This window comes from Heteronotia binoei, chromosome 12, assembly GCF_032191835.1.
Source record: "Heteronotia binoei isolate CCM8104 ecotype False Entrance Well chromosome 12, APGP_CSIRO_Hbin_v1, whole genome shotgun sequence".
Classification (NCBI taxonomy): Eukaryota; Metazoa; Chordata; class Lepidosauria; order Squamata; family Gekkonidae; genus Heteronotia; species Heteronotia binoei.
Genome location: NC_083234.1, coordinates 75292887 through 75309524, shown reverse-complemented (window position 1 = coordinate 75309524; position 16638 = coordinate 75292887). Strand labels below are relative to the sequence as shown.

General features: G+C 50.0%; 1 protein-coding gene across 1 annotated transcript in view; it reads right to left on the bottom strand.

Moving 5' to 3' along the window:
* The window catches only part of DOLPP1 (dolichyldiphosphatase 1), a 39444-nt gene that overhangs the window by 18234 nt on the left and 4572 nt on the right, over positions 1-16638 (bottom strand). The window contains exons 2-3 of the mRNA XM_060251055.1: positions 3869-3969; positions 1460-1544 (exon numbers count right to left, since the gene is read on the bottom strand). Coding sequence (XP_060107038.1) covers positions 1460-1544; positions 3869-3969 — 186 coding nt within the window. The remainder of the gene's footprint in view (positions 1-1459; positions 1545-3868; positions 3970-16638) is intronic.

Sequence of the window (16638 nt, the reverse complement as noted above, 5' to 3'; positions counted from 1 at the left end):
CCTTCCACTGATGTCAGGGGTGCGTGGCATATGCAAATGAGTTATGTAAATGAGCTGCACTGTGCCCCCAGCATGCTGTGTCAGAATTCAAAGGGTGCCCTCGGGCTCAAAAAAGGTTGGGGGAGCCTCTGAATTAAATGCTGACCCAAAAGCAGAGGCGACTAAAAAGTTCTTGGATGGCATCTGAACGGCAACAAGCAAGGGGCCAGATGGGTTGCTGGAGGGAGGCATTGCCCAGAGGCCCTGTGCCTTTCAAAGGCAGGGCAGGGAGGAGGGCTTTTGATGGGGATCTGATTCAAGGGACAGATTCATGCGGGAGGCAAGCTCAAGACTCCAATCCACACTGGGAACAGTCACCGGGAACCGACCCGAAGCCATTGAAGTTCCTGCAAAATCAGTCTGGTGTGATTCTGGCACACCCTGCAGCATTACGAATCAGCTGCAGCTTCCGAGTGAATGTGAGAGGCAGCCTCATAAATAAGGCTCCACAGGCAGGGGACTCCAGCAGACACAAAGGTGGCCAGAAGAATTACACTGTCCAACTGAGCCACCTCCTGTGGGTTCCTTTGCCATGAGATTTTGGCTTAAAAGGTAGAGAAGATGCCGACTTTCCAGCTAAACTCTATCACCTGAAGGCAAGTGATCCCCACCAGGGGTCATTTTGTAGAAAAAAAGGTGGCGGAGCTCATAAGCATAACTCACTAGCTTATTCCCCCCACCACCACCCAAAAGCAACCCGATGCAAGAAAGTAGAGCCCCGGGCGAGCGAGGCTTGCTTGGGCTGGCTAGGGATGCAGTCAGCCCAAGCAGGCCTCGCTCACCTGGGGCTCTCCAGCAAGCCACTCACCACCCAAAATCATATAAGAAGTGAAGAAAGGGTGGCATGGGCTTCTCCAGGGGTTAATGAGGACTGCTGGGGGCGTGGCAAAGCCCCTGGTGGCTGGCTGGCTGCCCGCTCTCCTAATCCAGGAATTGTTATTTAGCTGCACCTGCTATTTAATGAACAAGGTAGGTGGGGAAGAAGAGGGGGAGCTGTGCTCCTGCAAACTCCTGCTGAATCTGAGGCCTGGTCCCCACACCAGTGTTCTTTCTGTGCTGAGTTAGTGCGAGCTAGAACACAGTTTCTTAGCCTCTGGTGCGCACATTTTTGTCCAAGCTCAGGAAGGAGGGTCCCAGAGCAAGCTAATGTATGCAGCAAACTGCTCGCTCAAAACTTGAATGCCAGTCACTCACAAAACAGAATTTTTGCTCACAGCTTAGAGGGAACATTGTGCCCCCCCCCCACCCCGCCAAATCAGTCACAACCCTCTTAAGCGCTGGCGCTATCTGATCAATGACACTACAGGCCTCTAGGAGGTCCTGCAAACCTAAGATCGTTCTCCTGTTAAAATCAATCCAGGTCAGCAAGGGTGCCACCCTTCACTTCCGGCCACACCTTTCCGTGCCAGCAATACTCTACCTGCACAAGGCCGCGGCTCCCGAATGATATTCTTTATTAGCCAGTTCACGCCTTCGTTGACAAACAGCCCCCCTAAGAATGAGATCTGCAAAGAGGCAAAAGGGATGAGGACAATTAATTGCAGACAGACAGAGAAGCGTCATGCAGAAGAAATGCATTTAATGTTCATTTCTTTAAAAAGGTAGTCCCCTTGTGCAAGCACCAGTCACTTTCAACTCTGGGGTGACGTCGCATCGTGACGTTTTTACAGCAGACTTTTTCGCGGGATGGTTTGCCCTTGCCTTCCCCAGCCATCTGCACTTCCCCCCCAGCAAGCTGGGGACTCATTTTAATGACCTCGGAAGGATGGAAGGCTGAGTCAACCTCGAGCCGGCGACCTGAACCCAGCTTCCGCTGGGATCGAACTCAGGTCGTGAGCAGAGAGTTCGGACTGCAGTACTGCAGCTTTACCACTCTGCGCCACGAGGCTGCTTCTATTTAATGTTCATAGACTGCTCCAAATCAACAACCAGCACTGCACAAAAGAAAACACCAATACTAAATTAAATTCACAGAAAGGTCCCATTCTTTCCCCAAGTGCTAGAACTCCCCCTCCCCTCCCAAGAAAAACAGACAGGGATGAAAGCACCTCCAAAATGGGCCAAAGCTGGACCTGGGTTAGACAGTGAGGGGGGAAAGAGTGCACAGGAAAGAACAATTAAGCAGCAGAGCGCGTGCCTTATGAAGGCTCAGGTTCAGTTCCTAACAGCTCCACATAAAGGATTCTGCTTTTGACAGAGTCTCAGAAACTCTCTCCAGTCTGGCTATGGATGCTCAAGCACAGCTGCCTATCACTTGCAATCTGCTTGAAGCAAAAGCGGAAATGATCCCAGGGCAGGGGAAATCACATACACCTAGGAATCAGAACTGACTTTCCTTTGAAAAGACGTAAGATAGTTACTTCCAACCTTGCATACAAACGACAGATGAGTCAAGGCGGAACTCCTGCAAACATCTCCAAGCCCAAACCCAAGCATCCTTCGCGGAGCGCTGAAGAAAATCTGCCGGTTTGGGCCGGCCTTGGATGGGCAAGGTTACATTAGCACAAAAATCGATTTGTTCGGTTTTTTCGGGGGGAGATTATTTTTTTTTCATTTACCTACCTTGAGCTAATGGGATGCCTATAAATTTTTAAATGCTATCAATCAAAGGGAAGAGCAGAGATTGCCGAAATGCTGGCTACTTGCTGAGAAGCGTTTAAAAGGTAATGAGACCAATTCCTGGGGGAAAGGACCATCAGCGGCCATAAAGGCTACGTGTTCCACGTTCAAAGGCAATATACTTTTGAGAACCACTTGCTGGGCAGCAAGAACATGGGGCTTGCCTCTGCTTGTGGGGCTTTCAAATCAGGTGTCTGGTCATTGCAGGGGACTAGAAGGACCACTGGCCAGAGCCAGTAGCTGTCTTCTTACGATCTTATTTTGAATAATCTCTAATTCCACAAAAGCTTAAGTTAAAATAAGAGTGCCATGGGAAGCTTTGCCATTTTTATTGCAATATTGCTATGTTTATTTATTTATTTATTTATTTTATGACTTCTATCCCGCCCTTCCCAACAAGTGGCTCAGGGCGGCTTACAATCACAGAAATCGAACATAAATAGACGTTAAACATAGAGCATTTAAATTTAAACATTAAACCATTTAAAACATAGAACCATTTAAACAATTAAAACATTTAAAACATTTTTTAATTCAGTGGCAACGGGGAAGTGGAGGAGAAGGAAGAGGAGGAGGAGAAGAGAAGGAGATAGAATTTATACCCTGCCCTTCACTACCCAAAGGAGTCCCAGAGCAGCTTACAAATCTCCCTCCCTTCCCCACAACAGACACCATGTGGGGCAGGTGGGGCTGAAAGAGTTCTCCAGAACTGCTCTTGAGCAGAACAGCCCTGAGAGAACTTGTGGCTGACCCAAGGCCACACCAGCAAGTGCAAGTGGAGGAGTGGGGAATCAAACCCAGTTCTCCCAGATAAGTCTCCGCACACTTAACCACTACACCAAACTGGCTCTCGCCTGTAGGATAAGGACTACCAGCGGAAGAAACAGATGAAGAAGAATTGCAGATTTATACCCTGCCCTTCTCTCTGAATCAGAGACTCAGAGCGGCTTACAATCTCCTATATCTTCCTCCCCCACAACAGACACCCTGTGAGGTGGGTAAGGCTGAGCGGGCTCTCCCAGAATCTGCCCTTTCAAGGACAACCTCTGCCAGAGCTAACGGCTAACCCAAGGCCATTCCAGCTGTTGCAAGTGGAGGAGTGGGGAATCAAACCCAGTTCTTCCAGATAAGAGTCCACGCACTACACCACTACACCAAACTGGCTCTCCAAATGCCAAAATTCTCACAGTGCTGGGGTGGGGGGACTCACCGTGTGAAGCTCCCTCTTGAAAATGATGAGTGTGACGAAGCCAACAATGACGAAAATGGGCCCAAGGCTCACGTAGGCAAGAAGATGGCCGGTGAGGTCACCTGGAGTGGGAGACAAAAAGATCGAACTATTGAGCATGCATCCTTTACTTACAGTACTCATAAGATGTACCAAGGCCATGAAGCTGAGTTGGCTAGAAAAAGAGAAGAATTAGATGCCTGGGTCCTCTGACCTGGACTACCTCAATGTCATTGTCTTGGAAGCTAAACAGTCTTCCCCAGTCAATACTTGGATGGGACACCAAAGGAAGACAATGGCAAAAACCACCTCTGCTCACCCCTTGCCTTTCAGATCCGAGTAGAAGGGGTCAGCGTGAGTCAGCTGTGACTTGAGGGCACTTTCCACCACCAGACGCACAGCTGGCAATTAGTGCGTTGGATTAAGCAATGGCTGAAGAGCCACCCGCATTGTCTCAGCCCACGGACACTCCAGGTGCCTGGCCTGCAATGGGCTCTTTCACCCTCTCCTCCCCAGAAACAGAACTTCTAAATTCAACAGTAACACACCTCGGATCACCAGATGCTCAGCACAAACCACAGGGGATTTCTACCTCCCCTTATGCTCAGCTTGCAAAGAGGAGGAAGAAGAAGACTGCAGATTTATACCCCGCCCTTCTCCCTGGATCAGAGACTCAGAGAGGCTTACAGTCTCCTGTATCTTCTCCCCCCACAACAGACACCCTATGAGGTGGGTGGGGCTGAGAGGGCTCTCACAGCAGCTGCCCTTTCAATGACAACTCCCGACATACCTATGGCTAACATTCCAGCAGGTGTAAGTGGAGGAGTGGGGAATGGGGAATCAAACCCGGAGAAGTGGGGAATCAAACCCGGTTCTCCCAGATAAGAGTCTGCACACTTAACCACTACACCAAATGGGCTCTTACTGATGTTTGAAACAAAGCACTGGACTAGACAGACCCACGGTCTGCTCCAGCTAGGAAATTCTTATTTTTGGGCTTCATCAGAGCTCCCAGGAGGACCGGGCTTCTCTATATGCAAAACAGAGGAAGTGCCCTCCTCCGGCCATCACATGATGGACCTTTGGCCGCTCCTGGGCCCCACAGGGAATCAGACATGGCAAAGAATCAAGAGGAACCGAGCGCCTACATCTCTCAGGCAGGAGATACGTGAGACGTGAGGCTGCCAGTGAAAACGGCATCCCCTCACAAGTAGGAAGTAGTCTCCCAGTAGCCATAGGTATGTCAGGAATTGTAATTGAAAGGGAAGGAACTCACAATAAGGCGATGTTCCAACCAATGTTCCCTCTAAGCTGCGGAATCTTGTGAGCAAGAATTCTACTTTGTGAGCTACTGGCATTAAAGTTGGGCACTCCTGCATGAATTGGTTTGCTCTGGGGCCATTTTTCCTGAGCCGAGACAAAAACGTGTGAGCTGGAGGCTAAAAAACTGTGAGCTAGCTCATGCTTACTCAGCTTAGAGGGAACACTGGTTCCAACCCAGGGTAAGGAATGTCACGGGGCAAAGGAAGACAGCCCTCAATGCCATTTATATACTTGTTTTTAGCTTTTTGATGTTTTTATCATGTTGTATATCGCCCGAGTCCTGCAATAGCAGGGATTGGGTGATACATAAATGAATAAATATAATTAAATAATCAACCTGCATCGGCCATATTGGATCATTCTGGCCTTGACCAACTTGAAGAACCAGGTGTCAAGGAGGGGTTCAAAAAGAGGAGCGGAAGGGAGATTACTAAGAGCTCTTCCAGGTCTTAGGGGTGGTGCAAAGAAGCAAGTTGACACAGAGATCCGAGGCTCTCGAGCCGTACTTCCTTTGTGAGCTGGGGGGCTGAAGGAGAGCAAGAAAGAGAGCATGCCTCACAGCATCCTCTCAGCACCAAAAGAAAACGTGAGGTTTACCGCAGCAGCGGAGCCTGAACAGAAACGACAGCCAAAGCATGAATGGGAACCCAGACCACATCCTCCTCAGCCACCTCCGCCACCGCCATTTCCTTCTGAGCGTCTGCTCAGGGCAGCCCTGTTTCCTTGCAAGACCACTCGTGCAGGATATCCGCCGCTTCGGCTACCCTATTGTCTGCTCCTGTTCTCGATGGAATGCTAAAAGCAGGCTCGAAACGGTCCTTAGTCCTGGACTGTGTGCACAAGTCCACAGGGGGATGTCCCTAGGGGACTCAGAGGGGGAACGGCGTAGCTGCCTTTGAGACGGAGTCAGACCCTGAAGCTTGCCACTGTCTGCTCTGACCACCAGGGGCTCTCTGGGAGAGGGTCTTTCCCAGCACTCGCTTGCCTGAGAGTCTTTTGCAAAGCGTGGTCTGAATTGAGCCCCTCTCCCCCATTTCCCCCCGCCCCCCGTACCCAGCTGGGCAGAACAGATAGAGAAGAAAGGCAACACTTGAAGGACGGTGCTAAGCAGCTTTGCCCATCCTGTCTCAGCCTCAAAGCTTACCCACAGGGCTGCCGTCTTTCATTTTGTGTGCCCAGCTCCCATGCATGCTCTCAAAAGAGCCTGAATGAAGCAACACGGGGAGCGAGGTGCTGGATGGACCCCCCTAAGAACATTAGCAGCTCTAGGACTGACATGCGTGAGACTCGGAGAATTCCCACTCGTTCGTAAAACAGCACAGACAGGACAGAGTCTCGGCGCAAAGAGCCACAGCGAGAAATGGAAGCTGGTGCCAATGGCCCCGCAGGAGGGACCAAGTACGACAGCCAGACAGAACAGAGATTCAGACCGCTGCTGCAAGACACAGCAGGTAGCCTTGCAGTCAAAAAACAGGCCCTGGGAACCTCTCCTAACACCTGTACCTGCTGAATAGCCCACTGATGCTTACCAAATGTCAGTGGGTCAAGAACTTTGTTTGGCAAAATGTATTACGGCGTGCATGCATCTGAATTCTGAAACACGCAGAACTGGGCACCTGGAGACTTTATAAATAAGGTATGGAGGGGGGAACACCACATTTCTAAGCCTAATTTGCAGGCCAGATTAACAATTAGGCCAACGAGGCACTGGCCTTTGGGCCTCCAAACCTTTAGGGGCCCTGGGCCAGCTTTCCCTCCCAGCCTCCACACGCAGCCAGCAACTGAGCCGCTCTTTGCCCGACTTGCCTGGTGTGGCTGCTGCTGGCATCGTTGCCAAGTTTGCCTCTCTTCACCTCTCCCCCACAGCTTTCGAGAAGGGGCCTGCAGGCCGCAGTGGGGGCCGTGGGCGGTAGGGTGGGTGCTCCGACTCAGAGATAATTTGCAAGTAGCCCCGGGGATTTTATACCGCCTAGGGGCCTCCGCAGAGTTTAATCCGGCACTGCTAATTTGGTTAGGGGAAGTGGGGCCTACACTGCCTTAAACATAGCCTTTAGCACTGAATTGAAAGGAAGGCTGTTTTACAGCTACTAGACCCGAGGCTTCCAAATTGTGTTTCTAGGATTCCTCAAAAATCTATCTGTGCCACTGGAGAAGATCAGTAATGGGGGGCCAGCAGCTCCAAAGTCATCCATTTATTTCGTAACATGCAGTGCCAGGAAAACGTTGAGTGGACACTCCACTTGCTCAGGGATACAAGCATGCCCTGAAAGCCACATATATGGAGTCTACCATAGCTTTATCAAAGATTTCAGGTTTTCACGGCTGGTAACATCATTGTTTGAGCAGGAATGCAGTTCCAGCTGGCTTGGCGGCAACTAATATGCACATGAGTTCCTGGAGGGCTTTTTCTACAAAAAAGCCTGGTGTGAAACAATGGTGATGTCAGTGGGTGTGGCCTGATATGCAAATGAGTTCCTGCTGGGATTTCTCTACAAGAAGAGCCCTGGAGTCCACACTCCCAGGGCATTCCACAGAGCCCTTGACGTGAAATGCAAACATATATGAACATATGAAGCTGCCTTACACTGAATCAGACCTTTGGTCCATCAAAGTCAGTATTGTCTTCTCAGACTGGCAGAGGCTCTCCAGGGTCCCAAGTTGAGGTTTTTCACACCTATTTGCCTGGACCCTTTTTTTTTTGGGAGATGCCAGGGATTGAACCTGGGACCTTCTGCTTCCCAAGCAGATGCTCTACCACTGAGCCACCGTCCCTCCCTAAACGTTCTAGAGCCCAGTGGCCCCCAACTTTTTTGGCACCAGGGACTGGCCCCAGGGCTAGCCCGCCTACCATGGCTCCAAGGCCAACAGGGTGGGGGCACCAAATTCGGCCTCCTGCCCCCCTGCAGCGCCGCCCCTCCTCTTACAGTTTTCACAACTGTAAGGCCCCGGAAGGGGCGGTGAAGCACCTTCCGGGATCTTTAAAGGCCGACCTCCTCCCCTCTGCCGACAATCAGCTGATCGACTGGGGGTGGGGAGGTCTGCCTTTAAAGAGCCCAGAAGGCGCTTCACTGCCCCTTCCGGGGCCTTACAGTTGTGAAAACGGAGGGGGGAGGAGACGCCACGGGGGGGGGGGGCAGGGCAGCAAGGCTGCATGGCCTGGTTGGTAACAGGCTGTGGACTGGGACCAGTCCGTGACCCGGGGGTTGGGGACCCCGCTATAGCCGATATGCTTACATTTCTCAGGCTGTTTGGTGGGGAAGAGATCCTGAAGGGTATGATGTTAAAAGGCTGAGAACATAAGAGCAGCCATGTTGGATCAGGCCAATGGCCCATCCAGTCCAACACTCTGTGGCCAAAAAACCCAAGTGTCATCAAGAGGTCCACCAGTGAGGCTAAAAGCCCTTCCACTGTGCCCCCCTGACATAGCATGGATGGAAGGGCTGACATAGCATGGATGGAAGCCCCAAGGCAGACCTAGCAAAGGACATTTCTAAATGGCAAGAGACAGATGTTCTGCACTTTAGCACTACCTCACTCTTTTGGATGTGGCGTGCATGTCAGTGCCCAAGCACATGTGCCAAAATTGTCTCAGAATCTATGATCTCAGAGACCCATATCCTATGAGTCCAGGTGAAAATATGGAGTTTGGGAAGAGTCAGTTCTGCAATAATGTTGGCCAGGACTTATTTTGGTAGCAGGAACTCCTTTGCATATTAGCCACACCCCCTGATGTAGCCTGTCCTCCATCAGCTTACAGGGCACTTAGCACAGGGCCTAGTGTAAACTCCAGGGGGATTGGCTACATCAGGGGTGCGTGGCCTAATATGCAAAGGAGTTCTTGCTCCAAAAAAACCCCCTGATGTTGGCCAATATTCCTTCTGTTTCCCCTGCACTGAGCAGACCAGTTCACATCCTGTGCAGAATGGCACTGCTGCAGTCTTAAAATGGGCAAGGGACAGTGCAAGACCCTTCTCAACTCCACACTGCTGCTGAGCGGAGCTTCCTGTATTAATGAGTGGCCGCTCAAGCACAGAGGGACACACGGAAACTGGTGCTTGGTGCCAACTTTATTACGGAACTTACTATTCCCAGCTTCAGATCTTTACCTGGACTCAGGGTTGGGGGTGTCCCTGAGATCACAGAAGCTGAGACACCCTTGTCACTAGAGTCCAGCGGTCCCCAACCTTTTTGGCACCAGGGACCGGTTTTGCAGAAGACAATTTTTCAAGGGACTGGTGTGGGGGTGTCACGACTCAGCGGGGTCTTACCAATTGCTGCCACCACTCTGGGTTAAGGGTGTTCCTTGAGAAGGCCCAGAGTCCCCTCCCAAGCCCTTCTAGGCCTCCCTTAGCTTAGGCCAAATAATGGGCGTGAGGACCAGGCAGAGTTAACAACGGGGGCGGGGGGAGAAGGTTTATTTAAAAGGTCAGTGCAATATAACAAACTAGGTGCATAAAACAGTAAAAGGGGTGAAGGGAAAAATAACCAAATGCCCTTTCTGTCCCTAAGCCGTCAGATCTGGGCCTACTCACCCTAGCTCACAGGGCGAGGGTCTCTTCCTGGCAGCAGCCCTTCCACAGCTCTGCCTCCTAGGAAAAGAACACCTTCCTGGGCTTGGCCCTTTTATCGCCTCCTTATCCAGCTTCAAGAGGGGGTTAGATAAAAATATGGAGCAGAGGTCCATCAGTGGCTATTAGCCACAGTGTGTGTGTGTGTGTAGGCCCCTGTGTGACACAGAGTGATGGACTGGATGGGCCATTGTCCTGATCCAACATGGCTTCTCTTATGTTCTTATGTTCTCCCAGGCCCCACCCCTCTCTGGGCCAGTTTCCCTCCAAAAACTCTTGCCACCCAATCAGAGGGATAGAGGGGATCCTGGGAAATGCAGGCTCTTCCCAGTACTCTTAAGCAGGCTTCCCTGCTTAGGCCCAGGATCATGACAGGGGGGAAGGGCGATGGTTTCAGGATGATACAATTGCGCACTTTATTTCTATTAGTTTGGTGTGGTGGTTAAGTGTGCGGATTCTTATCTGGGAGAACCAGGTTTGATTCCCCACTCCTCCACTTGCAGCTGCTGGAATGGCCTTGGGTCAGCTAGAGCTCCTGCAGGAGTTGTCCTTGAAAGGGCAGCTTCCATGAGAGCCCTCTCAGCCCCACCTACCTCACAGGGTGTCTGTTGTGGGGGTGGGGGGAAGGTAAAGGAGATTGTGAGCCACTCTGAGACTCTGAAATTCAGAGTGGAGGACAGGATATATATCCAATGTTGTCATCTTCTTCTTCTTACTACTACTACTACAACATTGTAATATATAATGAAATAATTATACAACTCACAGCCCAGTTGCTAACAGGCCACGGACCGGAACCAGTCCACGGACATGGGGTTGGGGACCTCTGCACTAGACTCTTTCTGCATTCTTGACCAATGAACATCTCACATTTTCACGGCATTCAAGGAGGGAAAAGATAGCTTGTACTTTGGGAAGCTAAGAGCACAGAAAAGACACTCGATAATTTTCAGCTAGCAAAACACACACACACACACCTTACAGTATTCTTTTTCTAAAACCCATCGAACTTCAAGAGGGACACTCTGCAACCCCTTGCAACACATAATCTCTGAATAGCTGGTTCCCCATGGCGAAAGATCCCTTCCTGCCCCCCTCACCGCCGCTCCTGGCTCCCTCATTTCTTAGTAATGATCCTTTCCTGGATGCCTGTATTCCCAATTAGCTCTGATCTCTCCAGGTCACAGCTGCAGCTTTGTTCTGATGGAAGGAGGCATCTGGCAGCCTTTGAATTATATGCAATTTCCGACTTCAGCCAATTCTGCAGTTAATGCCACAGCCGTATGCGTTTTGCGGGAGAAATAAACCTTCCATAATCCAGTTGTTTTTTTCCCCCTTAGCGAAAGATCGGGCATTATACGCACAATATATTTGCTGATTCTGAGCCCATTTGTCATGGGGCAAGCCAAGAAACTATTTATTTGTCTGACTTATATCTCGCCCTCCCCACCAAAGCAGACTCAGGGCAGCTTACATGCCAACTAGGTGGGGCAGCGTATCCCTCTCCCAACTACTGGGAAGCCAACTGAACTGGAGTCCATGTTTGGAAGCCTGTCTTTGCGATCATGAGAGCTAGAAACTTTGGAGGCAAGCGGAAAGCAGAGGTCTTGCGCTTCCAAACCCGGGGCCTGATGCCACAGCTTGTATTTATGTGGAAAGATTCATGTACAGAGGCTTCTAATGCTCCTCCAATTGTTTCAGGGAAATTTTCACAGGGTCTGCAACCCTGGTATCTTTCCGTATTCTCTGCTGTTGAGCTTCCAGCTGTTTTGTGTTTTATAACCTTGATTCTAAAGAACCCCAGGTTCTGATGGAATCGGACCAGGAGGACAACTGCAAGAAGTAATTCATAAAGCAGCACAACGCACAGACAAATCAGGGGTCTTGGTATACTTGAGGACACGGGTGGCCAAACTGAGACTCAGGAGCCACATGTGGTTCTTGCACATGTATTGTGTGGCTCTTGACGCCTCCATCACTCAATTGGCTGGCTTGGAGAAGACATTTGCCTCTTTAAATCACTTCTCCAAGACAATCCAGCTGGCAGCTTGGAGAATGCATTTAAAGTTAAAGTTGCTTTCTTTTCAACTCTTCCTCACCCATATTTTCCTCCCTCCCTCCCTTCCTCAAACATCTGACGTTCATGTCTTGTGGCTCTCAAACATCTCCTATTTATTCTGTGTGGCTCTTACATTAAGAAGAGCATTGTGGCGCAGACTGTTAAAGCTGCAGTCCTGCAGTCCTAAGTTCTGCTCACAACCTGAGTTCGATCCCCAGCGGAAGCTGGGTTTTCAGGAAGTTGGCTTGAGGTTGACTCAGCCTTCCATCCTTCTGAGGTCGGTCAAAGGAGTCCCCAGCTTGCTGGGGGGGAAGCGTAGAGGACTGGGGAAGGCAATGGCAAACCACCCCATAAAAAGTCTGCCGTGAAAACGTTGTGAAAGCAACGTCACCCCAGAGTTGGAAACGACTGGTGCTTGCACAGGGGACCTTTCCTTTCCCTTACATTAAGGAAGTTTGGCCATTCCTGCTTGAGGAATTCCCCAGGATGCACAGAAAAAAAATATGACTTTGTAAATTAACCAAAATGAAAAAACAAAAAACACAGCCTGAAGGAGGACTGAATACTCTTTAGGAAGCACAAAACGCCGAGAGCCATTAGAAGTACCCATAGGGAAGAGGGGGAAATGAGCCTTCTGAAGAATCACAGAATCCTGGAAGAGATGATTTGAGGAGACTGGTAAGTCTTCCTAACCATCCTCTCCTTCTATGATTCCCTGCAGGCATCTGGCTTGTCAAACCTGGAGCTAAAACACACCCTTAGACACCACCAGCCCTCTCTGCAGAATTCAGACCACACTATGTCCCTTTGCACACCATACCAGGGTCAGTGTTCCCTCTAAGCTGAGTTAGCGTGAGCTAGCTCACACATTTTTGTCTTAGCTCAGGAAGGAGGACCCCAGAGCACACTCATGGATGCTGCAGCTCACAGCTTTAATGCCAGCTCATGAAGTAGAATTTTTGCTCACAAGACTCTGCAGCTTAGAGAGAACACTGACCAGGGTACCTGCATAGATGACAATTCTAAATAAAATAGTACATTTCTTGAAGTTACTACCGCCAAGCTCTCAACGATGGAAGAGAATCTGCCTCCTGAGCTAGCATCCCCCTCGAGTTTCATTTTGGTAGTGGGAATGGAGAGGTTTCTTCCTAACTCTCACGGTGGCTAATCCTTTAATCTGGACCCCTTTTAGCCACTATGCTGAACCGGATAGAGGAGACCTCCACAGCTAGTTTGGACTCCAACAGCTTATCAGCTGGTGAAAGAGGCTCTCCTTTAGACTGCTGGATGAGCTGCGCTTGGGAATCAATTGTGCGACCTCTGTGAACAAAAACCACCTGGAGCCAGGGCCATAGGGAGGAAGGGAATTAGGAATTCGACGGTAGGATCCACCCCAACCGATGGATAATAACCTCAACGCAAGATCCGGATCAGCACACTCCAAGGATTTCCATAGACTTCTGCAATTTTTTCTGCTAAGGGCTGCCTAGGTTAGCTTTGTCAATGTCCATCAATAATGAGGGTGCTTTCTGCAAGACGGTTTCGCTAAGGCAGAACACAGCACAGTCTTGAACCTTCTGCACTTACACAACCACCACCAACACCCCCCCCCCCGCCTTCCATCGGGGAACCTGAAGTGGGTCTCCCACCTTGGTACTGACCACTGTGCTGTTTCAGAAAGGTGCCTTCCGATTATATTTTGGTTTTTATTTTCTGTGTGCTTCATTTATAATCTGCCTTTCTTGTCGAGACTCAAGGCAGATTACAAAACATACGAATCAGTTCAAACTGCGTCCTGGGAATTGTTTTGCAGAAATACGCATCAGAATGACTACTATGGGGACATTAAAACAACTGCCTTGATTATTAGGACGCTGGCACTATAACTTAGATGTCCTACTTTAGCTAACTCTCCTTCAGAAGATATTGGATTTATATCCTGCCCTCCACTCTGAATCTCAGCATCTCAGAGTGGCTCACAATCTCCTTTATCTTCCTCCTCCACAACAGACACCCTGTGAGGTGGGTGGGGCTGAGAGGACTCTCACAGCAGCTGCCCTTTCAAGGACAACCTCTGCCAGAGCTATGGCTGACCCAAGGCCATTCCAGCAGGTGCAAGTGGAGGAGTGGGGAATCAAACCCGGTTCTCCCAGATAAGAGAGCTATGGCTGACCCAAGGCCATTCCAGCAGCTGCAAGTGGAGGAGTGGGGAATCAAACCTGGTTCTCCCAGATAAGAGAGCTATGGCTGCCCTAAGGCCATTCCAGCAGCTGCAAGTGGAGGAGTGGGGAATCAAACCCGGTTCTCCCAGATAAGAGAGCTCTGGCTGCCCTAAGGCCATTCCAGCAGGTGCAAGTGGAGGAGTGGGGAATCAAACCCGGTTCTCCCAGATAAGAGAGCTCTGGCTGCCCTAAGGCCATTCCAGCAGGTGCAAGTGGAGGAGTGGGGAATCAAACCCGGTTCTCCCAGATAAGAGAGCTCTGGCTGCCCTAAGGCCATTCCAGCAGGTGCAAGTGGAGGAGTGGGGAATCAAACCCGGTTCTCCCAGATAAGAGTCCGCGCACTTAACCACTACAGTGTACACCAAATTTGGGAATCTGCACGTTGCTGTTGTTGTTCTAACTCTACAGAGGAACAAAGTGTTGTGTCTGAAAAAAACGGAAATACCAGTGATTTTTAGAATACAGCAAATGCGCATCCAAGAGCAGGTGCTGCTGACCCAACATATCTTCAGCGGAGTGTGTCCCACCCCCAGCCCAGAACGTGAAAGGAATGCATTGCAAACATGCATCCCACTAAAAGCAACATGGTATAAACCAGGGTTGGCCAAACTGTGGCTCGGGAGCCCCATGTGGCTCTTTCACACATATTGTGTGACTCTCAAAGCCCCCACCGCTGTGTCGGCCGGCACGGAGAAGGCATTTCTCTCTTTAAATCACTTTGCCAAGCCAAATCAGCTGGCAAAATGCACATAAAGTTGTTTTCTTTCAGCCTCTCCCTCCCTCTTGCCTACCCCCACCTATTTGGCCTGTCTTCCTTCCTTCTTTCCTCCCTCCCTTTCTTCTGCTCTCAAACTCCTGATGTTCATGTCTTGTGGCTCTCAGGCATCTGATCTTTATTCTGTGTTGCTCTTGCGTAGAGCAAGTTTGGCCACCCCTGGTATAAACCAACCTGTAAGCTGCATATTTGGATGCTTACCTGCTTTATGCACACAGCTCAAAAGCCTGTGGTCTGTGATCCAGGGCCCAAAAAGAGAGGAACTCCTTACCTAGACTGAGGTGTAAAACTCTGGCGGCTCACTATGGCCAATCGAGAGCCAGTGTGCTACAGTGCCTGGGATGTCGGACTAGGATTTGGGAGACCCAGGCTCATATCCTTGCTCTGCCACGGAAGCTCACCAGGTGACTTTGGGGCAGTCACGCACTCTCAGACTAAGCTACCTCACAGGATTGTTGTGAGGGTAAAACGGAAGAGAGGAGAAGAAGTATGCCTGTCTGGGTCCCCAGGGAGGAGAAAGGTGGGGTGAGGCGATTCATAAAGCTAATAAATAATAATAAACAAATAAATTCAAGCTTAACAGCCTCAATATGTTCAGCAGAGAAGAGGAAGAAATAATTGGATGGATGCTAAACGTCAAGGTAGTCCCCTGTGCAAGCACCAGCCCTTTCTGACTCTGGGGTGACATCGCATCACAACGTTTTCACGGCAGACTTTTACGGGGTGGTTTGCCATTGCCTTCCCCAGTCCTCTACACTTTCCCCCCAGCAAGCTGGGGACTCCTTTGACCGACCTCGGAAGGATGGAAGGCTGAACCTCGAGCCGGCTACCTGAAACCCCAGCTTCCACCGAGGATCAAACTCAGGTTGTGAGCAGAGAGTTCAGACTGCAGCTTTACCACTCTGTGCCACGGTGCTCTTTTTGGTTGGATGCTAGATATGGTTATTTGCTGCCCCATACAACCTTTTGTACACCAGAGCTGCTGACCTAGCATCCTGCTTGCTTTTCAGGCCATGTGATGTGTGCCTTTGCAAACTTTCATCTGCTGTTTTAGGTGGAACCCCGGAATTCCAGCTCATCTCCAGACTACAGAGGTCAGCTCCCCTGGAGAAAACGGATTCTCTGGAGGGAGGGTTCTATGACACTGTACCCAATGAGGTCCCAGTCCTCCCCAGGTTCTATCCCCAAATCTTCACAACTTTCCCAACCTGAGTCCAGCAACCTTATGCTGTTTACTCGCGTGCAGCTTTTTAAAAAGTTAACCCAGGGACTCTAAAGCGTCTTATCGGTTAATGTGCAGAAATTCAAATGTGAAAAAGCAGAAAAACTAGCTGGGTTATTCAGCAATAGGCACACCCTTTCCGCATGTGCACACAGCTACAAGCCTTAGCAGCCCAGCCTGTTAGCATAAAGAAATCCCAGCTTCGTGCAGGAAATGTGAGACGAGGGAGCTAAATATCAAAGCAAGATAAATAATAAATGTGATTTTCCTTTACTGCCACAATGCGTCTAATCTCAAAGTGCTTCGAAAGTGGGGGGGGGGGGGGAGAAGGAGAGAGAGAGAATGCTAGGCATTACCACACCCTGCTCTAGAAGCCGTCTTCTTTAAGACCTAATGCATGGAGGCTGAACCTTTGCACTTGCTCTGGGGCTACTTTCTGTTGTCCCAGGGCTGAACGTGGGCACTGCAAAAAGATTGCAGGGTTCAGCCCCAGCATAAATTCAGCCTTAAAATTCTCCAAACAGTAATACATTCTGATCAAAGCATCAGACAGTGCCAGCAAGCTGAAGACGGCTGAACTGCA